This window comes from Cervus elaphus, chromosome 26 (assembly GCF_910594005.1).
Source record: "Cervus elaphus chromosome 26, mCerEla1.1, whole genome shotgun sequence".
NCBI lineage: Eukaryota > Metazoa > Chordata > Mammalia > Artiodactyla > Cervidae > Cervus > Cervus elaphus.
In genome coordinates this window covers 49,384,449-49,410,300 of record NC_057840.1, presented here as the reverse complement: position 1 = coordinate 49,410,300, position 25,852 = coordinate 49,384,449, and the positions used below count along the sequence as shown (strand labels likewise).

General features: G+C 42.8%; 3 protein-coding genes across 7 annotated transcripts in view; 2 read left to right on the top strand and 1 right to left on the bottom strand.

The window, feature by feature from the left end:
* PHF10 (PHD finger protein 10) lies at positions 1-20,164 on the top strand. Of its 2 annotated transcripts, none has more exons than XM_043888385.1 (12): positions 1-171; positions 3,001-3,107; positions 5,398-5,528; positions 6,176-6,253; positions 7,124-7,257; positions 7,347-7,496; positions 8,113-8,222; positions 10,146-10,299; positions 13,792-13,947; positions 18,394-18,502; positions 18,754-18,942; positions 19,977-20,164. In XM_043888385.1, the coding sequence occupies exons 1-12, from the start codon at positions 85-87 to the stop codon at positions 20,060-20,062; spliced, it is 1,491 nt and encodes a 496-aa protein (XP_043744320.1). In that variant the 5' UTR covers positions 1-84; the 3' UTR covers positions 20,063-20,164. The 2 variants fall into 2 exon arrangements, with proteins under 2 accessions (XP_043744320.1, XP_043744319.1); XM_043888384.1 differs by having other exon boundaries at positions 6,170-6,253.
* On the bottom strand, positions 19,230-21,876 carry C26H6orf120 (chromosome 26 C6orf120 homolog). The gene is made up of 2 exons (XM_043888387.1): positions 21,732-21,876; positions 19,230-21,591 (listed from the first exon to the last, which is right to left on the bottom strand). The coding sequence occupies exon 2, from the start codon at positions 21,547-21,549 to the stop codon at positions 20,995-20,997; it is 555 nt and encodes a 184-aa protein (XP_043744322.1). The 5' UTR covers positions 21,550-21,591; positions 21,732-21,876; the 3' UTR covers positions 19,230-20,994.
* Positions 21,877-21,908: 32 nt separating this feature from the next.
* WDR27 (WD repeat domain 27) overlaps positions 21,909-25,852 on the top strand; it is a 141,690-nt gene continuing 137,746 nt past the window's right edge. For 2 of the 4 annotated variants that reach the window (XM_043888380.1, XM_043888379.1), the window contains exon 1: positions 21,909-21,979. In XM_043888380.1, the coding sequence (XP_043744315.1) occupies positions 21,966-21,979 (14 nt within the window). In that variant the 5' untranslated portion in view covers positions 21,909-21,965. Of the gene's footprint in view, positions 21,980-22,006; positions 22,107-25,852 lie in introns of those variants that run through there. The other 2 variants (XM_043888381.1, XM_043888378.1) reach the window with 2 other exon arrangements.

Genomic DNA, 25,852 nt, shown 5'->3' with positions numbered 1-25,852 from the left:
GCGGCGGCGGTGGCGGCGGCGGCGGCGGCGGCCGGGACGAGGCGGCGACGGCGGCGGAGGCGGCGGCGCGGGGCGCTCGGGCTGATGGCGGCGGCGGGCGGCCCCGGGACGGCGCTGTCTCCGCGGCCATGCGACAGCGACCCGGCCACCCCTGGAGCCCAGTCCCCGAAGGTGAGGAGCGGGCCGGGTCTGGGCCGGGGCCTGGGGGCGGCGGGACCCGCGCCGGGCCGGCACTGCCTCGGGGCCCCGCCGGGTCGGGGTCCGCTCGGCCTCGGTCCCGAGTGTTCTTCGCGGTTTTCGCCCGAAGACTCCCCTGAGCGCGTCCCCCCGGGGCAGCCCGCTCTCCGAAGAAATAAAAGTTTCCTCCGACGCCGAGGGCGCGCTCCTCAAGTTGGTCTGGGCCCCTGCGTGTTTTGAGGCGCGCCTTCGTCTGAGGAGTGTCCTTCTGAAATGTTTGGGCTCTTCTTAAAGAGTAGGAATGTGTAAAAGTGGGAAACGAGTTAGCCCGTTAATGAACTTAAATCACCAAAAGCCGCCCTGTTCTCTTCAGGCCGACTTTGTTTCGTCGTTTGTGTGGATTTAAGGAAGTGAGGCGGACTTCGTGTTTGAAAGTCAAAGATGAGTGAAGAGTCAAGATGAGCGTTTAGTAAACCACCCTGTGTTCAGTTAGTTTACTAGTTTGTGACAGAACGACTTTTAAAACGTCCGCGTTTTAGTTGTAGCCGGAAAGTTGAAGTTGGACGGTAGTGGGGCCCCTCCGGGGTGCCGTGTCGGTGTTGGCCGTGGGGCCGGGCCTTGGGCGCTGGCGAGCCTGCGGCCCCTCCCGCGCGGTCCCCGGGCCACCCGGCCTCTCCTTCCCGGGGGAGCGCAGGGGGCCCCAGGAGCGCGGCCGGGCGCCGGGGCTCCTCTAGGCCGGGCTTCCGGAGCCCAGGCCAGCCCGGGAGGCTTGTCTCGAACCTGTGACTTGCCGTTGTGGCGGTGCTTCAGTCGCTTAGTCGTGTCGGACTCTTTGCGACCTTAGTGACTGCTGCGCGCCAGGCTTCCCTGTCCTTCACCGTTTTCCCGAGTTTGCTCACATTCCTGTCCAGTGACCTTCAGAAGTGTGTTGAATCCCAAGGTGAGAGCCACCCAGTACTCTGAAATACACATTGCTGACTTCAGAGGTAGGAAGCCTTAAAACCCAGACTTCTGTGTCAATAGCCAGGTTGCAGGCAAATTCTTTTAATCGTATTCCATCATATTGTTAGGAAATATGTTGCTTTTATCCCTCGCTAATATTCATTGTATGGAATAACACTTTTGCCTAGAATTCATAATAGCAAATTCAAACACTACATGTGGAATTGTGCTTTCAGCTTTTTTGAGGAGGTTCCATTTTTAACTTTTTAACACTTTATAAATGTATACATTTTTTTAGCTAAGGCAAAGGTATTTAAATCATTGGAGATAAAAATCCTTAAAGTGCTCAGAAGCAAGTAAAGTAGAAATGATACTTGAATGCTTGTTGACTATGAAATGTTTCAATTGGGAGACATTGTTAAATGTAAGTTTTTGGAGAATATTTAGTAGATTTATGCTGTTCTCCATCGCCTACCTTTTTGCTTAATAGGAATATACAGAACTCTTCAACTGAATACTTATTTTCTAAGAATTGCAAAGGAGAATATTCCACGGTTTTTGGTAAAGAATCTGAGTAAATTCCTAACAGGGAGTCTTTTGAGACTTGATCATCAATGCAATCATATTAGCTAAGTTCTCCTGTGCACTTAACTGTTTGCAAGCCCTTGCTCTAATTATTTCATGTACTAACTCTAATCCCTACATTAGCCGAGTAATAGAGGCAGCACTGTTGTCACAGTTCTACAGGTAAGGAGCGACTCACACTGAGAGGATAGCCACTCAGCTGGTGAGGGGCAGTCAGAGCCCAGTAAGGCTCCAGGCGGTCCAGCTTTGATGTGCCTGACCGACATACTCACTGCCTCTGTGTTCTTGGATTCATGATATTTAACAAAATTGTATTGTCTTAGGAGGCTAGATTACCTTGATTTTTTTTGTTTGTTTTTAATCTTTTTTATTTAAGCCTTGGCTAATACGTGGTTGGGCTTCCCGGGTAGCTTAGTGGTAAAGAACCCACCTGCCGATGCAGGAGACTCGGGTTTGATCTTGGGTCAGGAAATGGCAACGCATTCCAGTATTCTTGCCTGGGAAATACCATGGACAGAGAAGCCTGGGGGACTATAGTCTATGGGGTCACAAGAGAGTCCGATAAATATAGATTTACTCCTATGTTTGCCTTAGGAACAACAATGTGATGAAATTAATTTCCTGATACTTGATCCATCGCTCATTTCCTTAATGAAATGGTCTAACTTACAACCTTGATAAAGTCACATAATGGAAAATGCCACTTAAAATTTTTTTAAACCTCTTCTTTTGGGGAGGTAGTGTGTGTTGTATTGATCGATGACTCTTATTCTGGTATATTTTTGCTGAATTTTTGCAGTATAAGAAAAATAATAACAGGATTGGTCATCTGTTTTTGCTCCTTTGTGTCCTCTTTTCACAGGGATATAAGTATCTGAAATGGGCAATTAGAATAAGCCTCTCTAAGTTGAGTTAAACAGTAACTGATTCATACATTTTTATCCTAGCTAGAGTAGGAATGTTTATTTTAATTTCAGAGTATTGCAGCAGTTTAATGTGTTTCTTCAAAGCAGAAGGCATTTAACCTCTTGGTAAGAAAGGAAAAGTAGATTTGGACCTACAAGTTTATTGAAAATTTTCTACTTTGATTTGTATTGAAGATTAGTTTTGGGTTTTTTTCCAGGTCTTGCCAAGGCCAAATTCTTGTCCCTGGTTAATTATAATAGGAAGTCATCATTTGTATAATCTTTAGGAAGCCTTTAATTTGAGCCGTTTGGCAAGTTTGGGAGGATTACATAATCTTTCCTTATTTACTGTTCTTTGTCCTGTTATTTTTTGCATCTTTTGAATGTATAGGATGATAATGAAGATAATTCAAATGATGGGACCCAGCCGTCCAAAAGGAGGCGAATGGGCTCTGGAGACAGCTCCAGGAGCTGTGACACTTCCAGCCAGGATCTTGGGTACTGTCATTTTATTACTTTTAATGTTTTCTGTGTTATGTGTCTTTTCTGTGTGTTAGCTCTCTTCTCCGCCTCCCCCAGCCCTGGCAATGGATTGAGAATGTTTTTATTGTGTTTTACAAAGTGACACCAAAGTTGGTTTTTGCTACTTCGTGCAATTCAAAGAAAAAAACTTTTATTGTGGTAAAATACACACAGAATTCACCATTTTAACTACCTTTAAGTGTATAATTTAGTGGCATAAATTACATTCATAGTGTTGTGTTACCGTCACCACCATCCATTTCCAAAACTTTTACATAATAAGATTCCCATTTCCCCCATTCGCAGCTGCCGGCAACCACCATTCTATTTTCTGTCATTATGAGTTCGCCTATTCTAGGTACCTCATGTAGGTGGAATCATACAATATTTGTCTTTTTGTGTCTGGTTTATTTTGGTTAGCATAATTTCTTCAAAGTTCATCCAGGTTGTAGCTTGTGTTAGAATTTCTTTAAGGCTAAATTGTACTCCATTGTTGTAATTATACTCTGTTATCTTTTCATCTGTTGATAGACACTTGGGTTATTTCCATATTTTGGGGGGTGTGGATAATGCTGCCTTGAACATTGGTGTATAAATATATTTGTTCAGAGGCCCCGTTTTCAACTTCTTTGGATATATACCTAGGAGTAAAATAGGTGGGTCATATGACAACTCTATGTTTAACTTTTTGAGGAACTGCCAAACTGTTTTGCAAGTGGATGCACCATTTTATATTCCCACCAGCAATGTACAAAATTTCTAATTTCTTCACATCCTCACCAGTGTATTTTATTTCCCATTTTATTTTTAATAATAGCCATTCTAAAAGGTGTGAAGTGGAATCTATTGCGATTTTGATTTGAATTTCCATAATGACCAGTCAGATTGAATATCTTTTCATGTACTTACTGTCCATTAGTTTATTTTTGGAGAAATGTCTATTCAGGTTTTCTGCCCATATGTAAATTGTTTTTGTTGAGTTGTAGGAATTCTTTATATATTTTAGATACTAATTTCTTATCAGAGATATGATTTGCAAATATTTTCTCCCATTCTGTTGATTTTTCACTCTGTTGATACACAACATTTTAAGTTTTGCTCAAGTCCAAATTATTTACTCTTTCTTTTGCTGTCATATCTAGAATCCTTTGCTAAATCTGAGATCATGAAGATTTACCCCCATGTTTTCTTCTAAGAGACTCCTAGTTTTAGTTCTTATATTTAGGTCATCTGTCCATTTTAAAATTTATTTTTCTAGGTGACATCAGGTACAAGGGTTCTGTTTCATACATGTCCATTTGGATGCCCAGTTTCCCAGGACCACTTTTGAGAAAACTCTTCTTTTGTCTTTTAACTGGGGTGTGTGTGTATGTGTGTGTGTGTGTGTGTGTGTGTGTGTGTCGCTCAGTAGCCTGCCAGGCTCCTCTGTCCATGGGATTCTCCAGGCAAGATTGCCTTCTCCACGGGATCTTCCTGACCCAGGGATCAAACCTGGGTCTCCCACATTGGAGGCAGATTCCTTACTTACTGTCTGAGCCACCAGGGAAGCCTTAATTGGATAGATGCATAAAATCATGTTAAATTCTACCTATATTATCCACTGATGAAATCTAGAGGTTGAATAGTGTAGGTCCAGACATCTGTAGTCTTTGCTCTTCAGGACTGGGACTGATCTGCAGTGCACTGGCACCATCAGACTCGGTCCATGTTTTGCTCTTGGGTATTTGGAGTCTGTGGTTTAGAGTTTAGTTTATTGAGAAATAGGATTTTAGAGTTTTGCTTTCTCAGCTGTTTGTGACTCATTGAGGAGCAGATGGAAAACAGAAGTTGATTACTTTACACTTTGGGTGCATGAGATCGTGGCTCTGAATGCTAGGCCCACAAGAAAGAATTCAGACCTGGTATCACTACCCTGATTTGCAAAAGCTAAAAATGTTGCCTTTGTTCCTGAAGTTGTGATCTTTGTTCTTTGTGATACATAGAAAATGTTATTTCCAGTGTGCTCTTTTGCTTTGGTATTCCAGATGGTTGTTTCTTTTCTCTCTACCTCTTCTGTAATTTCTTGGATGCACATGAAATTATGGGAACTTCTTTGTAATTCAGATAATTGAGACTGGTTGAGAATTCAGATAATTAAAACAGTTTTTCCAAATCCTTAAAAATACATATTCTCAAAAATCTTTAAAAAAGAATATCCTTTAAAATAAAATGATTAAAATTTCATAAATGCCACATTTAAGGCATAATATATATTTCTGTGCTTTAGCTTTAGCTACTATCCAGCAGAAAATTTGATAGAGTACAAGTGGCCACCTGATGAAACAGGAGAATACTATATGCTTCAAGAACAAGTCAGCGAATATTTGGGTGTGACCTCCTTTAAACGGAAATATCCAGGTATTAAGTCTTAGTTTATATAACAAATTAAATCTAACTTTTAACTAACAGTAATTGTTTTTGACGGGTTGTCAAGTTTACGTATTTGAGTATAGATTATAACATATTTTATATTTTTCTGCTGGCTGATTTTATTTACAGCTCTCGTTTGACATCTCTCTCTACTATCCATTCATTCTTATGCCTTAAAAATGTATTTACAAGCAAAATGAGGAAGGTGAATTTCCTGGAAAAAAATTGTAGGGAAAAATCAATTTGTAACCACATTAATGAATCAGGGGTTTTGATTCTTGACTTGCTCCTTGACCTTAGGAATGGAGTAGCTACTTAAGCTGTACCTGAACTTGAAAAGGCTATATTTCATCAACTATTTTAATATAGTTCTTTGTCTTAAATTCTTGCTTTGGATTATTCTGTTCTCAGTTTTATTTTAACTTTCATTTTTTTGATTTGTAAGATTGTTTTGTGTGTTCTTTTAGTAATATTTGGAATATGAACAGGAAGTACTTTTAAAATCCGTGAAGATTTTAACTTAAAATTTTTTTTCTAAGTTTCTTAAGGTTTTAAAAGTTTTATAAATACATAATGTTGCAAATGCAAAAGACTGTTTGTAATAGTCTTTTGTTCTTCTTTTTTTGGAGATTTAGAGCGACGAGATTTGTCTCATAAGGAGAAGCTGTACCTGAGAGAGCTGAACGTCATCACAGAGACACAGTGCACTCTAGGTAGTGGGCGTGTGTGAAGCAGTGTCGGATGAGCACTGTCTGCTTCCCCTAAATACTTAACCAAAACTAATAATAAATAGATTGAATTATTTAGATGCTAAATTGTTGACTTCATTTTTGATTCTTTTAAATACAGAGGAGACTGACATTTTACAACTATCATTTTCTAATAACCTTCACATAGTCGTCATAGTGTATGTATGTTTTATGTCCAAAATTTGTAAAGCACTTTTTAAAAGTATTAGTTAAACACTTAAAAAGTTCAGTTTTTAGTTATGTGTGATTGTCTCTGTGCTTTATTTGTACTTTTTATTTCATAAATACGTTAGTGCAGCTTTTTAATATAAAACCATGGCGTTCAGCTCACAGCTGGTGTGATCTCACGCTGTGAGTTTAAAGAGCTGCTCGTGTGGCTCACGTCTGTGCTGATGCTTCTGGTGAAACGTGATTGGTTCTGTAATATTGCTAAATCAAATGTGAAGGCTGAGAATGGAAGTATATTGATAAAGTCTTTGTTCTTTTCGCCTAATACCCTGTGTTAATTGTTAGTGGTTAGTGTGCGTTATTATTTAGCCATTGTTTATAGTAAAGGGATATATGTTTGTATATAGTAAATGGAATCTTAAAAAAGTTTGGTTAAAAAATTGATTTCTTTGCCATTGCAACTTTGGTAATCTCTTTCTTTTTAACTGTTTGATTTTATATTATGAGTAGTATTTTTTCTTATTTTTTAGTGTATTAAAATATTTTGCTTTGAATATTGGAAAGCTTCTTTTATGCTGAGTAGTTTGAAGGAAAGTCAGTATTGAAAATCAGTATGTTCAGTTAGCCTTAAAAGAGCTTCTTTACTTTTTTTTTTGTCTGAAATAGGTTTAACAGCGTTGCGCAGTGATGAAGTAATTGATTTAATGATAAAAGAATATCCAGCCAAACATGCTGAATATTCTGTTATTCTACAGGAAAAAGAACGCCAACGCATTACAGACCACTATAAAGAGTATTCTGTAAGTATCGAGGTAACCAGGATTTTGGTTTGGGAAATCACATTTTATGAAGTTAAATGTGACTTCCAACTGTAATATTTTTATTTCAGCAAATGCAACAACAGAATACTCAGAAAGTTGAAGCCAGCAAAGTGCCTGAGTACATTAAGAAAGCTGCCAAAAAAGCAGCTGAATTTAACAGCAACTTAAACCGGGAGCGAATGGAAGAGAGGAGAGCTTATTTTGACTTACAGACACACGTAGGATCGCTAATGCTTATTAGTCCCTGAACTCCACTAGTTGCTTGTTGCCGTGGGCTGTTCACTGCCTCTGTCGTAATGTTTTGTACCAGCAGTATGTCCTTTTCTTCTCCTGAACCGAGGCTGTCATTTCAATGTGCCTGATGATGTTTGCTTGTCTTCTGTATGTGTGATGTGTTCCTTGCTTTGTGGTGGACATGCTGCTGAAGGAGTCTGGTAGCTGAATAGCTTCCTGTGTGCTGGGGTAGATGGAAGAGGTTTGCATAGTAGCTCATGCACTTCTCACCCTTCCTATGGGAGATGAAACTAGTACTACTTCTGTTTCATAGACGAGGCAGTTGAGCTCCAAAGGTTTCTTAAGTAGCTCATACGTGGTGAGCAGACATACTGCCTTTCCTTAGAAACAATGGCCATGGTAAACAGCCAGACACATGCACCTGTAGAACTAGAAATGCCAGATGTTCCCTGGGTTACAGCTTCTAATGTCTCACACCTTTATAACTCGTTGGGGGAGAAGTGCAGTACAGGGCGGGGGGGGGGGGGGGGGCGGATATTTTCCCAAAGTCTCAATTCCGTGCATGGAATCAGGTTTGTATTTCTCTTTGTGTTAATCCAGGTTATCCAGGTGCCTCAAGGGAAGTACAAAGTGCTACCAACAGAGCGAACCAAGGTCAGTTCTTACCCAGTGGCCCTCATCCCCGGACAGTTCCAGGAATACTACAAAAGGTACATGGTGGGTGGTTTGTTTTTTTTTTTTCGCTGTTAGTATTGGTGTTGGTGAGAGACTTCAAAGCCTTGTGTTTGTCTCCTATGAGTGTTTAGCTCTGTAAGCATTACTGTAAAAGGTATGAGGTTTGTGTCGGTGTTTTTGTCTTCTGCGGTTCTGTGGTGAGGAATGCTCTTACTGGACATGAGCGTCTGCTGCTAAAGCCTGGGACGCTGCCTCCCCGCTCACCTGTCCGTGCTTCCGTGGACGGGAACCAGGGGGAGCTGCAGACCGCTGTCCTGAAAGCATGGCCCAGGGCCTGGCCGCTGTCTTGAAAGCATGGTCCGGGGCCCAGCAGCGCTGGTTGGAAATGCTGACTCTCCCCCACGCTCCTCCCAAAGTCGTGGTGTCTGTGGTCACAGAAGCGGGGGCAGTTGGAGAGGCAGGCGTGGCCCGCGTGGAGACAGGCGGGTGGCCCAGGGCTCCTGCTGTCCCGGCCTGGCTGCTGTTTTGCTCCTACGGTGAGGGTGCTGCGTGTCTTCTTCCCAACCTGGATGGAACCAGCTGCTTTTGTCAGTCTCAGCCTTTGCCTCCTGAGAACCCTTACGTTTTTAGGACAGAGAATATTTTTTAGACAGTAGTATTTAAAATAGACCATAGGATCATACTTTTGAAAGTCAGACTTAAATCATGATGTTATGGAGTCCAAGCTTACTCAGCTCACCACATGGCAGGCCGGTGAATCTGAGAGATAAGGGGTTGAGGCAAGGAAGTGACTTTATTTGGGGAGCTGGCTGACCGAGTAGATGGCAGGCTAGTGCCTCAAAATAACCATCTTACGGGGTCTGGATGCCAGGTTCTTTTATACATCAGAGATGGAGGGAGCAAAGTAAAAAAGACCATTAATTAATTTTGCAAACATCTAAATGTCAAGCCTCAGGCAGAGAATGTGTTAATTTCTTCCCTCCTGCCATCTATGGGTGGACCCCGGGTTCAGAATAAAGGCACTTTAGTCTGGAAGAGGGTTAGGGTCCTCTGAGACAGGTCTTTCTGTTTGATTATAATAACAAAAGGAACGAAAAGCTAGTCAAAGAAACAGTTCAACATGGAGTCAGAATTGGCTTCTTCACTGCAGCAGTGAGTCAACAAATTTATCGTTTCTCATTTTGGACAAAGCAGATTACTGGGTGACAGGCCTGTGTGCCCCCACCCCCCATGCTTTCTGGTGTGATGTCCTGGCTGGGGACGATGCTGGTCCGTGTCCTCTCCCGACTGAGGCTCCAGGATGTAGCCGCGGTGTGGTCCTGTGGTGACAACGCGGACATTGTCAGCAGGCCACGTGCCGGCTGCCTGGGGAAGGGGTTGCCAGTCCCTAATTTCAGAGGAAAGAGGTGATCACCTTGGTTAGAATATACACTTCACAAGTTGGTTTCAAATACTCTGTTCCTGGGAATTTTGTTTCTGAAACAGCGTCTGTGCCATGCCCCGCTGCGACTGTCCTGTGTCAGTTTATTGGATGCTCACGTTTGCTCTGTGAGATGCACTTGCTGTCGTGCCTGCTTTACGTGTGGAGGCGAGGGGCTCAGGCAGCGGGATTTTGTGCACGGTTCTGTGTGGCCACAGTTTCATCCTTCACTGCTGACGTTTCTTTGACGGGGGTGTTGAGGGTAAAGGAGAGAGACGTTATCTTTTTTTTTTTTCTTTTTCATTATCTTTTGATAATAAGAATCAAGTGTATATTTTACGCTGTTGGGTGAAAAAATGTTTAGGCTTTTTAGGTTACATGTCCTTATTTGAGCACCAAACTGAAAAAATTATTTATTGCCTCTAATCATTTTTCAGAAGTATTTGGGGTTAATATTAAGGCTATTATCATAGTTCAGAATTGGTGCATTTGTATTTAATAATAGAGGAAAACTGAAAACCCTCTCTCTGAACCCTAGGTACTCACCGGATGAGCTGCGGTATTTGCCACTAAACACAGCGCTTTACGAGCCCCCCCTCGACCCTGAGCTCCCTGCTCTTGAGAGTGATGGTGACTCAGATGATGCCGAAGATGGTCGAGGTGATGAGAAACGGAAAAACAAAGGCACTTCGGTGAGAGCATTTGTCTTCAGTAGGAGGTGTTTCCTTTCCCTTTGAGTTTTGCTGATTGCTTCCCTGGAATGTGTTTCGTAGTCTTTGGCCTCTTCTAGGAAGATGTTAAGGTTACCAGCATGTTGTGCTGTGAGGTTGTCCTGCGTAATGTTTTTTAACAGCAGAATGCTGTTGCAGGACCCTGGGGACGTTGGTGTGCTCCGTGGAGCTGAAGGAGAACAAAGAAGACAGTTTTACAGGGTGGATTTTATCAGCATGGCATCATCAGCAGTGGGCCACTTTCCACTTTCCACTGTAGCCAACCGGAGCCTGGGGTTGTGCTGGCATTACATGGGTACTACATTTCATTGTCACTGACAGCATACAAAACATATTTAATGTTACATGTTGCATAAAGAAAGACGCTTTTCAGATTCTGTGTTGTGATGAGGGGGTGATGAGGTTGACTCTCCTGTGCTGCTAGTGGGAGTGTCAGTTAGTCCAGTTTTTTTCTGGGAAAAACTTGACTGGGAAGGCATTTTCATAGTACACAGCAAGTTTTTTAACTTCCACTGAATTTGACTTGGCAAATACACTAATAGAATTTATCCAAAGAACCTGATGAGATAGCAAATTTATTTAGGAAAAAGATGCCCATTGGAGTGTTAACAATATTTAATATAGCAAAAATTAGAGGTAAATCTAATGTCCACAATGGGTGGTATATTACATTTACATGGTAGAAATGCACTTCAAAGAATAATGTGATGAAATGCACGTAATACTTAAAAATATTAAAACACACACACACAACATTATTCAGTTTTGCATTTAAAGAATGAGGGTGTATGTGTAGGAAGGATGTGTGTGTGTGAATCTGGGCACCTATACAAAACACATCACTAGAGAAAATGAGGTACATCATCCTCCCAGGAGTTTTCTCAGTGTCTGTCAGGTGGTTTAGGATAACCTAATCTTTTTTAATTTTCATAATTTAGATGAATGTGACATTTTTATTCTAATTAGTAATTTTTTAATTAAAAAATGAGGAATTAGATTATTATTGAACTCCTAAGTTTGGAACATGTGAAATATTTAGGTTGGTGCAAATGTAATTGCAATTTTGGACCATGAATTTTAAGTCATTATGAGTAGATTCAGACACATCTTTATTAATAAAATTAGGAACCGTTACAAGCAGCACATTCTTATCAACAAGAAATAAGTTTATTTCTCTAGTGTAAAAATCCATGCTTCAGGATTCAGTGAACTCTTGGAAAGCATTTTCTGCCTCCTGCTGCTTGTGGAAGGGTTTTCCCTCCAAAAAGTTGTCAAGATGCTTGAAGAAGTGGTAGTTTGTTGGTGAGAGGTCAGGTGAAAATGACAGATAAGGCAAAACTTCGTAGTCCAATTTATTCAGCTTCTGAAGTGCTGGTTGCGACGTGTGGTCGGACACTGCCGTGGAGAACAGAGCCTCTCTGTTGACTGTGCCGGCTGCAGGCATTGCAGTTTCACTGCCTCTCATCGACATGCTGAGTATACTTCTCAAGATGTAGTGGTTTCGCTGGGATTCAGAAAGCTGTAGTGGATTAGACCAGCAGCAGACTACCAAACAGTGACCATGACCTTCTTTTTGATACAAGTTTGGCTTTGGGAAGTGCTTTGGAGGTTCTCGGTCAAGCCACTTAGCTGGTTGTTGCTGTTTGTTGTATATAATCCACTTTTTGTGGCCCATCACAATCCGATCGAGAAATGGTTCATTGTTGTTGCTTAGAATAAGAGAAGGTGACGTCAAAACGATGTTTTTTCATTTTGGGTCAGCTCATGAGGCACCCACTCACCAAACTTTTTCACCTTTCCAACCTGCTTCATCTGTATGGATGTGAGAGTTGGACCATAAAAGGCTGAGCACCAAAGAATTGATGCTTTTGAACTGTGGTGTTGGAGAAGACTCTTGAGAGTCCCTTGGACTGCAAGGAGATCCAATCAGTCCATCCTAAAGGAAATCAGTCCTGAATATTCATTGGAAGGACTGATGCTGAAACTCCAACACTTTGGCCACCTGATGTGAAGAACTGACTCATTTGGGAAGACCCTGATGCTGGGAAGGATTGACGGCAGGAGGAGAAGGGGACGACAGAGGATGAGATGGTTGGATGGCATCATGTACTCGATGGACATGAGTTTGAGCAAGCTCCGGGAGTTGGTGATGGACAGGGAAGCCGGTGTGCTGCAGCCACAAAGAGTCGGACAAGACTGAGCAACTGAACTGAGCTGAAGTGAATTTGCTTCAAATGCCAAATGATGGTAGAATGGTCGATGCTGAGTTCTTTGGCAACTTCTTGTGTGGTTGAAACGACATGAGAGGATTGGCTTTGATGGTGGCCCTCAGTTGGTTGGTGTCAGCTTCTGATGGCTGGCCGCTACATTCCTCATCTTCAAAGCTCTAGTCTCCTTTGCAAAACTTCTTGAACCACCACTGCACTGTATGTTCGTTAGCAGTTCCTGGGCCAGACCTGTTGTTGATATTATGAGTTTTCTCCTCTGCTTTACGACCCATTTTGAACTCAAATAAGAAAATCACTTAAATTTGGTTTTTGTCTAAAATCATTTCCATAGTCTTAAGTATTTGTTGCTCAGTTGTGTCCGACTCTTTGCAACCCCATGAACTATAGCTCTCCGGGCTCCTCTCTCCATGGGATACTCCAGGCAAGAGTACTAGAGTGGGTTCCCATGCCCTTCTCCAGGGGCTCTTCCTGACCCAGGGATGGAGCCCTGGCCTCCTGCATCGCAGGGGATGACGATTTACTGTGTGAGCCCCCAGGGAAGCCCGCCGTCTTCAACAAACAAACATAAACTAAACAGTAAGGGATGTCGTTAGCAAAAGACATAAAGCACGAAATGCGCATTACAGCGATGTGTTACATAACCACATTTATTTAAGAATGTATTCCAATATCAAAGGCAAATTTCAATGATGCAGTTACTTTTGTACCAACCTAATATGTCTGATACTGTTGTAAATACTTGATGATAATTTGCTCTGCATAGTTTAACATTATGAAGACACAGTTCTGGGCTTGAACTTCTTTAATGACCTTTATTACTTAGTAAAAATGCCCACACTTATTTCAAGCAGTTTTTTAAAGAATATTTTTGTATGAAACAAGTATTCTCCCTTGTGACATGGTAAAATGGTGTTGAAGCTATGTGGTGTACTAATAACTAAAGTAATAATTCTGTTCTTGTCAAATTCAGTCAGAAAGCAAAGTCAGTTAAGGTACTAGCTGATATAAATGGAATTAGCTATAATGTATTTATAGGATGGAGAAATGATTCTTAACATCTTATTTTATTCTCCACTGGAAATGTTTTCTTAGATCAGAATTATCTTTTTATTTTGAAATTGATGGAACTTTAAAACTTTTTTTGGATGTTTTCTGTAGTTTTCAGAATTCAGACTCAAATCTGCATGAATTCTAAGGGATCTGTGTTTGTGCCTTTGATTTGCAGGACAGCTCCTCTGGCAACGTGTCCGAGGGGGAAGGCCTTCCCGAAGGCCAGGAGGAGCCTTTGCAAGGAAGACAGAGGTCCAGGGACAAGGCTGCCCCTCCACGCAAAGATGCTTCCAAACGTTCTGTACTGTCCAAGTCAGTTCCTGGGTACAAGGTAGAAGAAAAAAGCCCCTGACTCAGCTTCCTTCCTGATCAGCCTCTCTCCCTGAAATATTTTAACTTTGAATTTCAAAGTTGTGGAGCTCCTGCTGCTGCACTTCACTAGCTGTTCTGTGGTGTGTGCCCTCTGTCAGCCTTCTTCCTTCTTGCTCTATTTTCCTGGTGGCTTTTCTGTCACTTTGGCTATGGGTTAGTGTCTGTTTTCTGTATATGTAAAATTGATAAGAGAATCTTTTTTTTAAGTACCAACCAAGCAAGTATGAGTTTTTGAAAAGTGATCCAGTAGGCAGAACTTAATACTATGTTTCCTCAGTGTGAAAATCGTTGTTGTCTGACATTGAAAGCTTCCTGGTGTTTAGCAACGCTGAGCAGTGCAGTGGGGAGGAAGTCCTCATAGAAAAGTTGCATTTCTTTGCTTTTCGTTAAGAATGATCTGGGTTCAGTCTGAGAATTATTTGATCCATTTGCCAAATTCAGCTAACTGCGATGGAAAGTAGTAAAATGTGGTGATTTTGTAGCCTCACCTTGGTGAGTAGCCTGTGCAATTCTGTGACAAGGATTTACACATTATCTGGTAAGGTGATTTGGCTTAGCTATAATTTATTAACTTTTTGATCAGGTTATTCTTGGTCAGGTAGCATGCTATCAGCAATAGTATTATTTTAGGTGTTTCTTTCTGCCATCTGCCCCTTCTCCTTCAGAGGGTTGGGTGAGAGGTGAGTAGCCTCGTTCATATGTGGGGATTTAAGATTATCATAAAAGGAGTAGAATTAACTGCAAGTTTATGTTTTGAATGGTAATAGTAAAATACACAGTTTTCAGTCTGGTATGTATCAGTCTGCTTTTCAAGGGATTATGAAGGTGTTTTGAAGGAGCATTTTAGAGTAAGATGCTCAAAAAGTTGTGCTGAGCAGAGTTGCTGAACACTTGCACATGTCAGGCCAGGGTTGTGGAGTGTTGTCCGGAGGCACAGGTTCTAGTGGGTGCTGACCAGTGTCCCTTCAGCCTAAGCAGAGCCCTTCTTAGAGTCTGTGGCCTCCTTTTCCTACAGTAAGAAAGCAGCTTAACAAGTTACCATATTCCGTATTAAATCATCAGCTTTCAAGTGCATATTTTTTCAGCCTAGCTCCATTCAACAGGGATGGTGCAGTAGGCTGCAACCATGGGATTTTGTTCTTGTTTTTACATAGAGAGCTTATCTAAGATTTTAAACTAAAGGTTTAAATTAACGCTTGGTAACTGAAAGCAAATGAACTCAAAGATTAAATTCTGGAAAGTTGGTGTGGTGCGCGCTGCACGCTACAGTGTGCCCTGACCTGCAACTGGCTTGGGCTGGGAGCTGGAGCCCCAAGCACACTGTCAGTGTTAAGTGGGCCTTGCAGAGCGTGAGCCTGGATTAATCATGGGTTAAACAAGGAAGAATATTAAAATAGACATTTTAATAGAGGTTGAAAATGAAGAACTATTCAGTACTATCATTGATTTAAGATAAAAGAAATCAAATAGATTAACCTAAATTGATAGTACTCAAGGAAGTTGGGTATGCAGAATGAGTGTTTTACAATCTTCTGTGAACGTTTTTAGTAACTAAAAATGTTTCGGGTATTTCACAGTTTGGAACAACCAGTATCTAGACTTCATACATTAATGTGAACATGTTTTTAAAAGTTAACCTCTCTACGAAAAGTATTAATAAGCCAAGATGTGCCTGATTATTAGGGTACTTCAAGCTGAAGGTCATACATATAAATGTGTTTTAAAATGCATAAGTTAAGAAAAATTATAATGTATCTGATGTCTTGCTTAATAAGATTCACTAAAGTGCTTGCCTTTAATTTGTTGGACAGTATTGTTTAGGTTACATTAACCTGAAATTAAAGCATAATTGTTAGGATTCAGGCCTGTGTTATAAGTATATAATTAAAATCTATACTGTATTAGTGCTGTCATGAAAGTCTATCTTTGATTGTGTTCAAGGAGGGAAATTGTATATCGCGAGCCTTTTATATGAGATGCTGAGAACTGTTAGGCAGAATATTTTTAATTTTCTTGTCAATAGTGAAACTTTGATGTTGTTGCTGTTACGGAGTAGGACTGTCTCCATCAGACATACGTGGGGTTCCGTTCATTAACCTTCAGGGAGTTACCCATGCTGGTCCCTTCCTCTTCCATCACCTCTGCAAACCCTGAGACACTAGGCATGTACAGTCCTGGATGTGAGCAGTGTGGCTTCTGAGAGAGCTCAGAGTGCTTGAGTGAACAAAGTGTTTTTTCATATTGAGCTGTGGCACCATCATAAAAATGCTGCAAAGCTCTGTCTCTGTCTCTGTCTGCATCCCTCCCTCTCCACCCATCTCTCCCTCTTTTCATCAAGATGAAGACTATTGGGTAAGAAAAACTTTAAGTGGTTTAACAAGAACATTATGATTTTCAGCTTAGAAGTAAACCTAGAATTTTCTTGGTGTCCTTTTATTATAGGTGTTCAATGTATATTTTAATGATTGTAGAACTTGAACTGCTCTAGAATGTGAATGACTAGCTTTGTGTTTTATTCCTTTTGATTTGTGTAAAGGATCTCCTATGAGGAGTTCTCAATTTAGATTTTAATATTGTGTGGTTACTTCCTTGACTTTACTGAAAAAATATTAAAGTACTTAGTATGCCAGTATCTAACTTAAACTGTAAGTATTAAATATCTTATACATTTAGTGCAGGTACCGTAACCAAAAGATATTTCTTATTTTGGTGGTTTGAGAGGTAGCTTTCTGCTGTATATTATGGCGGTTACAGATTTGATCATAACTGAACCAGAATTTGGATCATAGAAGTGCACTTCCTAGCTATTTTTTATTTAGGTGTAAGAAAACACAGTGAGAACCTTATGGGTAGAATGTAGCAGTTACAACAGAGGGTAACTACACTGCAAGACTTAAAAAGTTTGAGCATGTGACACTATCCTTTTGTTGGGGAGCAGGGTATAAAGATATACAGGAGATATAGAATAGTTAACAGTAAAGTTTTATATGTATGTTTTAACTTCCATATTTATTATTTTGTAGAGACTTTGTGATTGTTTAGAGTTATTGTTTTTATTATATTTATGTATAAGGTTGACTTTTTTTAAATAAATAAGCCAAAAATTATTTTTGAATGCCTCTGTCATCTTTTGTAAAGAAAGATAATTAAAAAGAAAAAAAAAAACCTAAAGGATTAAGAACATATTGTTTAGGCTGTACAGGTTTTGAAGGTGGCAGCAAGACATTTCAAAGCTGGAGTAACAGTATGCAAAATTGGAATTCTGTTTAGGATCCCCCTTGGTTCAGTAACTTAGGGAATGGAAATGTAAGATGTTTTGACTGGGTTGTAATAAAACAGACACAGTGTTTCTACTTAAAATACTTTTTCTCCCAGTTTTTATATAAATGAATGAGTGATTGAATGAGTGAGTGAACATGCCCTCCGCCCCCATTTCATTTCATCCTTGACCCCTGCTTGGCTCTCCTGGCACTGCTCCATGTTCGTGTAGTGAGTGAGCATCACGTTATCACGGTCAAGGCTATGATGTTGTTCCATTCCCCTCCCCGCCCCTCCCCTCCAAATTTTAGGTGTTATGAACCTTTGTTCTTCCCCATGTTTTGCCAAGTGTATTTTAAAGCCCAAATGCCTTCATTGGATTGTTTGTGTTTTTCATCTGAAAAATGAATGGTACTTGAAATATAGGGGGTGTCTGCATATTTTTAAAGTGATTTTATATTTTGCACATCTGAGAACTACTTCTTTATGTTTTATAAAGTCATAGTGAATACTTTTTCTCTTAAGCATAGGCTCCTCTATTAATGTATGAGATATGCAGAGGGAACAAGTTACACAACTCAGCTTCCCACAAACCTTTCTGCACACGACAATGTATGCCTGAAACCTCTTTCAGTTAACAATGTTAAAAAACTGATTTTGTAACTTAGATTTTATAGATGTAGTCTCACAACTTTGGAGAACATCAGCTTTTAAACAAAATAAGCATATAAGCTGCTTACAATGGAGCCTTCTGTTTGGGAATAAGTCTTAACTCCCTTGTGGTAGTCTCTTGGTACTTGCATTTTTCTTTCAGTTAACAGTGCAGTTTTACAGTGTATTAGTCTTCCCTCCAGGTCATTTGTACAGATCTTACTGTTATGTAGGAAGTGTGGAATGATATATCTAATCCTAACATGAGATCATGCCTTTGACAGAATTTAAAAATGAAGTCTAAGGCTTTATAGTTGGTAGGCCGTTGTATGTTGAAGGTAGATTGGTGTCAGGTGTCTTTCAAGGTCCTCATTAGCAAGTTAGGACCTCATTAACAAGTTACTGGAAGTAAAATAAGGCAATACAGTAATAATTCCTTTTGAACCCATAGTAGGTTCTTCTGGCATGAATTTATAGCCCTCTTCTACCCTTCCAGCCAAAGGTCATTCCAAATGCTCTATGTGGAATTTGTCTGAAGGGTAAGGAGTCCAACAAGAGAGGGAAGGCTGAGCCACTTGTACACTGCTCCCAGTGTGACAACAGTGGTAAGTACTGACTCGGCTTCACATTTTAAGCTCTGGTTGTTGCTTCGAAAACTATCCTCCTTAGTTGTCAGCTAGGCTTGACCCAGTCATCAGATACATAAAAAGTCCCTGTATTTTCTTCTACATTGTTTCCATTTCTCTGGCAGTTAAAAAGTTGTAGCCATTCTTGAGCAGTTCAAGCCAGCGATTACTGTGCCATGTTAAGTTAAAAATCCTTGTGTGAAATACAACTAATACTGGTTTTGGTTTAGGCCATCCTTCTTGCCTGGATATGACCATGGAGCTTGTTTCTATGATTAAGACCTACCCATGGCAGTGTATGGAGTGTAAGACTTGCATTATATGTGGACAACCCCACCATGAAGAAGAAATGATGTTCTGTGATGTGTGTGACAGAGGTTATCATACTTTTTGTGTGGGCCTTGGTGCTATCCCATCAGGTAAAGATTGAAAAAGAAGGAACGTTATCTTTGAGTGAAGGGACTCTTCCAGCACTTCTTTTTTTTGAAGGCTGCATGAATACCATAATGACTTGAAGGGCCTGGAGACCCTTCCATTCATGAGAAGTGACCAAAGCTATGGTCATGTCTACCTGTTTTTCATCTCTAGACAAGCTGACTAAAGGACAAGTGAGATATCAGATTGCCTGTAAGTTTTGGAAGTAGAGCTCAGTGTGTGCAGATGAGCTAGTGTTGTTCTACTGAAACAGCTAAGGCAGTACCATCGATTTGTTTCAAAGCCTTGATTTTATTTTTATATGTCATTTAGAAATTTAACAAAATGACTTATATGCCTTTATACATATTAAACCAGATTTTTGTAAATTGAGGCAACATAACAATTCCAGATAACTTCAGAATGATCACAGAATCAAAGAATAAATCACAGTAATTTGACTAAAACATTATCCACATAATTATGTAATTTCAGAACTGATTTGCATAGTTAACACTGTCTGATACTTTATGAAATATATGCCTAGGTTTCCTGGGAATCATTGAGATGTAAGCAACTTAAATAATTATTTAGAATTCTATAGTATTCAGGTCAAGTATGTGGTTTAGTTTATCATAATGCTATCAAATACTTGATACATTTTAAAGTGCTATGTGAGCATAGTACATCAGGACTTGAGGGGATGCTGAGACGCCTAAAAATAAGCCAAAGTCAGCTCATAGGTTTTATATAAGGATTTGTATGATTGAACTTGTAGTATTTGAATTTCAGAAAGGATTATAATTTTTTCAAGGGGCCTGTCTTTATTTAGCTCTTCCATGACCCCTTCCCTCCCCCTGTGCATTTCACAGGGCATTTATGACACTGATGACCTTAAGGGAAGTTAGTGCCTGTGCCACCAGAAATCCAGCTGAGGATTATCAGTAGCCTTAGCTAAGGGAGGAGAGCTAAATGGTTTTAAAACTCAGTCCTTGAAAGTTAAGTCTCATCCTGTATTAACTAACAATTTTTCTCCTAGGTCGCTGGATTTGTGACTGTTGTCAGCGAGCACCCCCAACACCCAGGAAAGTGGGCAGAAGGGGGAAAAACAGCAAAGAGGGATAGTTTTTTTGACCCCAGTACTGTAATATGCATTTAAATGAAGTATTTGGTGCCAATTTATTTACAACATTCTCATTTTTATGCCAATAAAAGATTTTGAAATTACTTGCTTAAAATCTGCAAATTTCTTTATAAGCCACTCTCACCCTGGAAACCAAGTAGAAAAATAGTTCCATCTTGCAAAAAGTCTTGATTTCTTAGTCCTTTGGCTTTCTCCAGAAATTCAGTGGTAACATTATGCAGCTTAATTAGAAATACTTAACTATTATTCCATTAACCTAAAAGTTACTATTAGTTTATGAAGTTTTCCTAATTTGTATCCTTTCTGGTCTACCACGGTTAGCAGAGCAGTTATTTAATAACGAAAGAATCTCCATAGGGGCCCAAGATGATAAAAACTACCACCTGAGGAGATCTGGTGCAGCTGAGTTAAGAACCATCATTAACCGGCATGAGAACACCACCCTCCTACCAGGAAATCCTGTTGGACAGTAGGTGCTGTCTCTACTTCGGGTGCAGACAGGGGACTTTAGTTCACGGTCAGGCAAGTGTGGAGAGATGATTACATTTCAGACTGACTTTTAGTAATTCTTTAAAGCTAACACACTAATTTATTTGAGTCTCTAGAGTAAAAACCTAAGTCACTGCAATCATCTAGTCACCTGACAAGCTAATCAAAGTGGGGTTTAAACATTTTATTGTGCATATTCCTTTTACAGGAATTTTGATGCTTTATTAAAAGAAAACATATCGTGCTTGCTGCTTTGAGTACTTTTGGAGTGACTGAGGTAACTAAACTGTATGGCTTTATCCTTTCATCCCCCACCCAGAAAAGGTAACCAGAATGCCAACCAGGTCAGAGTAGCTAGGTTTACAGCGAAGTGCACTCAGCTTCGCAGATTACAAGTATTATACTCAAGAGTATGTTAAGCGAATCAAAAAAGAATCTCAAGTACCAACTTCAAAATACTAATTAATATCGTCCAAAGCACAGACTCCTCTTCTTGAGACGCGTCTTCCGGGGCATAGGCGTGCTTGCGACTCGCATCAGTACCGTCCGAGTAGGCGGTCTCACCGAACGGATGCGGCTCGAGCGTCGCGTCGTAGTAGACCTTCATCTCGAACTCGCTCTCGAGGTGGGACGGGTGCCCGTAGACACCGATGCCCACCGGGCGCCGGAAGTGCGCGGGGATGGAGACGGCGTCGGCGCCGCACGTGGCCGACTGCAGCTCGTACTCGTCGAAGCTGGGGTGCAGGGTGCTGTCGGACACGTACAGGTCCGCGTCGCCCCGCAGGCTGCGCATCCTGAGGACGATCTTCCCCTCGTGGTTTAACCTCAGATAGCTGTAGTTCCCGGCTCCTACCTGACCCTGCACAACGTGCAGGAGGACCCAGCCCTCGGGCACCTCCTCCTCGTCCGAGGCCTGCGCCGAGGAGACGGCCTGCGACGCCAGGAGCAGCAGAAGCGCGCCCTTCCACGGAGCGGCCATGGCGGGGGCGCCAGGCGGGGGCCGTGCTCATCCGCGAGCGTCCTGCAGACAGACCACGGGGGGCGCTGAGGGCGTCCCGGCCGCCCCGAGGGGGGTCGCGGGGGCGGGAGGGGCAGAGGAGTGGAGCACGCCGCGGTCGCACAGAGCGGGCGGCGGGGGCGGGTGTCCGCCCCAGGACTCACCTCCTCTCCCCGCAGGCGCCGCGCCGGGAGCCTCCGGGCCGCGCGTCCGCGCCGGATGAGCCGGAAGGGAGGCGTGCCCGGAAGTGAGGCTTTCGGAGGAGGGCGGTGCCCGGAAGTTGACTGGCGCTCGGAAGTGAGGAAGGCCAGAACTTGACCAAGCGCCCGGAAGTGAGGCAGAGGCCGGATAGGGGTACTGCGTTGACTCTGGGTTATCGCGAGAATGGCGAAGGAGTGATGACGCAGACCAGGTTCGTAACCATGACGACGGGGGCGGGGCGCTGGCCCTAAACTGCCTGGTGTTCAGCCGGATTGTGAGTACACTTGGCCACCTGTCTGACTCAGGGATAGGTTTGAGGGGCCCCAGATGAGACGCAGGTGCGCCCGTTACCTGTTCTCTCTTAAAAGCGTGTTACTTCATGAACTACTAAGAGAGGCTTTAAAATGCTGTTATGTTTATATTCAGGATTTATTTTGTTAAACTTGGGATATGGTGTTAATGGGCGCCTATTGGCCACTGAAAAATACTTTCCCAAGAAAGATTATGTTCATTTTAGTATCATACTTTTGTGTTGATCCCAGTCCCCGTGTTTCATTTTAGAACGTGCTGAATCACTTTTGTGGAAACAGGTGCAGTGTAAATATTAAAAGCAGGCAATGACTCCTGTGCCCCTTTTTGTAGAACCCGAGCTCTGCCAAGTAGCTACACGGTGTGGGTTGGTCAGGTTGCTGAGGAGACTGTCATGTGTTGGGTTAAAAAATGTGTCTGTTGCCGCTTTGACGTGTTACATCTATGTCACCTATAGGCGTGTAAAAGAGGCTTGAGAGACTTAAGACTGCTTATCTGAGGGGAGTGGCGTTGATTTGCGTGAAGTTAGGGCAAGCTGCATCCAGGTGGGGAGTCAGTGGTTTGGGTTGATGATGGAGGCAGCACTTGTGGACCTCCACACCTCCTCCTGCAAGAAGTATCTGGTACCTGTGACATTCTGCTCAACCTGGGCCATTTCCAAGTTTAACATTTTCCGGTCAAAAAACCATATCAGACTGGAATACAGGGGAGTGTATAGAGATACATCGAGATGCATCAAGAAATGACTTTAAAACTTAAGCATCATTACTGTTATTGGTAGTCAGTGATTTGTGCTTGCCTAACAAGTGAGAGGGGAAATGGCAACCCACTCCAGTGTTCTTGCCTGGAGAATCCCAGGGACGGGGGAGCCTGGTGGGCCGCCGTCTATGGGGTCGCACAGAGTCGGACACGACTGAAGCGACTTAGCAGCAGTAGCAGCAGCAAGTCATGGTATGGACTGAAAAAAATGCACAACCGAAAAGCTGAGATTATGTTTTATTCTGAGGACTTCAAGCCTGGAACACAGCATCTCAGATGGCTCTGAGAGACTGCTTTGGAGAGGCAAGGGGGGAGCCAGGATATATATAGGAGATTTTGTAACAAAGACCTGGTAGTTGGAACATCAGAAGATTACTGTTAATTAAAACCAGGGGTTTCGAAGAGTTGGACACAACTGGACGACTGATTAACAACAACAAAGAAAACCAGATATCTCCATTCAAGGAATCCAGCACTTTTCTATGTATGAGAAGATGCAAGAATCTTGGCTTATTGAAATCATTCCTTTAGTATGCACCTCAGCTGTCTCAGACCAGTATCCTGTGCTTTCCCCTCCTGAGTCTCCTCAGGGTGCCCCAATGGGAGGTTGTGATGTGATGGCTTGATGGCGACAAGAGTCCTTAGTTTACTGATATGGCAGCAACATTTTTTGTTCTCTTTCATTTTGCGGCATAAAAGTACAAAATTTGTGTTTTAAGAACCAACGGTTTGTAAAATCAGGCTTCTCTCAGCTGGGACAATAGAAAGAAGATATCTTTTTTTTTTTTCTTCATTAAAGCAGCTAAATATAACCTTTTAAAGTTTATTAACTTAGGAAAGGACTTAAAGACACAGGGAGGCCAGAATATAATTTGGTGCTTTCATACCTTTATGAACCATTACTTCATCTTATACTAGTTCTGTTCTCCATGGACCTAGAATTAGAACCTGTCTCCTATTCTGGTGAATGCAGAGAACTTTATATTTTCTTTAGCTACTAAGCAAGCCATCAAGGGTACGTTAATTATGGTGCCATATATCATTTTACTGTGGGCACTCAACCTAGTGTCTGATTACCACACTGTATTTTCCAAACTCAAGAATAAATTGGCACATTTCTGGCTGGGTTAGTCATTAAAAGAGAAAGATTATAATCTTTCTATAATCAAAAGGGAGTAATTTTCTTTCTCTAAAAATATACACATTTATACAAAAGAAAAAAACAGGAGGAGATGCAGGAGATTCTCTACTTGAAAAGTAGAGAATCATGATGTTTATTTCTCTTGTATGGATTTTCTAATTTTGTGCAGCTTGTGTTCTTTTGTGTAACTAAAGGGGCTTGAATGTACAGCCTACCCCCATCTGAGATTGCTTTCTGCTCCATGTTTACTGACGTGACTTTAGAGCAATGGCCTCTTTAGTGGTCATTTGTCACCACATGTTCTTAAAGTGCTTATGCAGCCTCAGATACACAGGAACCGCATCAGAAGCTGACTGCAGTGTGTCTTCTCTGACTTTTCCTGTGATGCACATATGGGACTCTCAAAGTGATTATCTCTGGGAAGACACAGCAAGGAGGTGGTGTAGGGAGGGGAAAGGCCAACTGTATTATTTCTGTGCTGTTTAAATATTTTGCATTGTATTGCTCGTGTAAATGAAACAAGTTAAAGGATTTCTGTCAGCAGGGATAGGCTCGTGTAGGAGCAAAGAGTCCTGATAGGCGACAACCTGTTTCCTGCCCATGGGTCCTCTCCGTCTCGCAGTCTCCTTCTCACTAGGCCCCCCAAAGCCCCTCCAGCCAGCCAGAGGTGCGGGGAGAAGAGAGTCGGGCGGAGGGTTTTCTGGGCTCCTAAGTGGCCTAGGTTCACTGTGCCCTAGATTCCCCGCTCCTTCCACGCCAGAACTCAGCCACGTGGTGGCACCTGGCTGCTAGGGAAGCTAGCAGTGTAGTTTCCAGAAGGGAAGGGAGTGGTTTGGGGAACGAGCAGCGCCTGTTGCTGCTTCCGTTCTGGTGGCCGGACTTCTGCTTCGGTCCTGGAAGCACAGGCTAGCCCCTCACACCCCCGGCACAGCCGGACACAGAGCACTCCCAGTATGCACGGCTCTCCCGTGGGGCCCCGGCATGGTTCCTCGTGGTCCCGCGACCATGAACTGCTCCCCACCAGAGCCGCTCCCCGTCCTAAGGGAGCCGGGTCCCAGCAGAGCTGGAATTGGGCGGGGGTGTGGGAAGAGCTTCCTGGTGGACCCTGACTGCTGCCCGGGGGCGTGACGCCCTAGGTCCGCCCCTCAGACCTTCCCCTCTGTGATCTCTTGTGGCCTGTGAGGAGGGGCTGCCGCGGTCCCCCTCCTGCAGCTGTGAGGAGGGGGCGCCCAGAGACACACAGTCCCAAGCAGCCGGCTGTCGTCGTGCCCGCTCTGCCGTGTCTGTGGCCTCTTGGCTCTCCCAGGAGTGCCTGGGTTCCTGTCTGTGTGCCTTCCGCCTGCCAGCCGCCAGCTCCACTGGCCCGGCCTTGCTTTTCCTTTCCACGCACTTGCTCGCTCCTCTGTCTTGGACCTGAGGGACTTAGACCTGGGGTTTGTGGAGCTAAAAGGCTTGGGAGGGAAGCTGGCTGTGCCCGACCTGACCTTCCCTGGAAGGAGTCTGGATGGCCCTGCTTTTGGGGAGCGGGGGGGGGCTGCAGTTTGTCTCCCAGGGTCCCCGGGCCTCTGGTTACTTTCTGTTCCACTCGTGTCTGTTTGCTTAAGCCAACTTTATGCGTGGGCTACAAACACCCCCATCATTTCCTCCAAGGCCACAGGCTCAGTCACTGCTGACCATGAGCCTTTGCTCTGTCCCCGTGCCCTGCCTGCCACCGTCACTAAGCACCGTCCCGCAGGGTCACAGCCGTCCCCGCCTCGGGTACCGGCTTCTGCAGGCGTCAGGGCAGCTGCCACCAGTAATCGTATATTTCAGGGCTTCACACAGTGGAGGTCCATGTACTGGTCTCACAGCAGGCAGCCCGGGACTGCTGGCCAG

Coding starts and splice junctions, on each gene's coding strand:
- PHF10 (XM_043888384.1), top strand. CDS start 85: ATGGCGGCGGCGGGCGGCCCCGGGACGGCGCTGTCTCCGCGGCCATGC. Junction 3,108..5,397: donor ACTTCCAGCCAGGATCTTGG/GTACTGTCATTT, acceptor TCTGTGCTTTAG/CTTTAGCTACTATCCAGCAG. Junction 7,258..7,346: donor ACCACTATAAAGAGTATTCT/GTAAGTATCGAG, acceptor TTTTTATTTCAG/CAAATGCAACAACAGAATAC.
- C26H6orf120 (XM_043888387.1), bottom strand. CDS start 21,549: ATGGCCGCTCCGTGGAAGGGCGCGCTTCTGCTGCTCCTGGCGTCGCAG.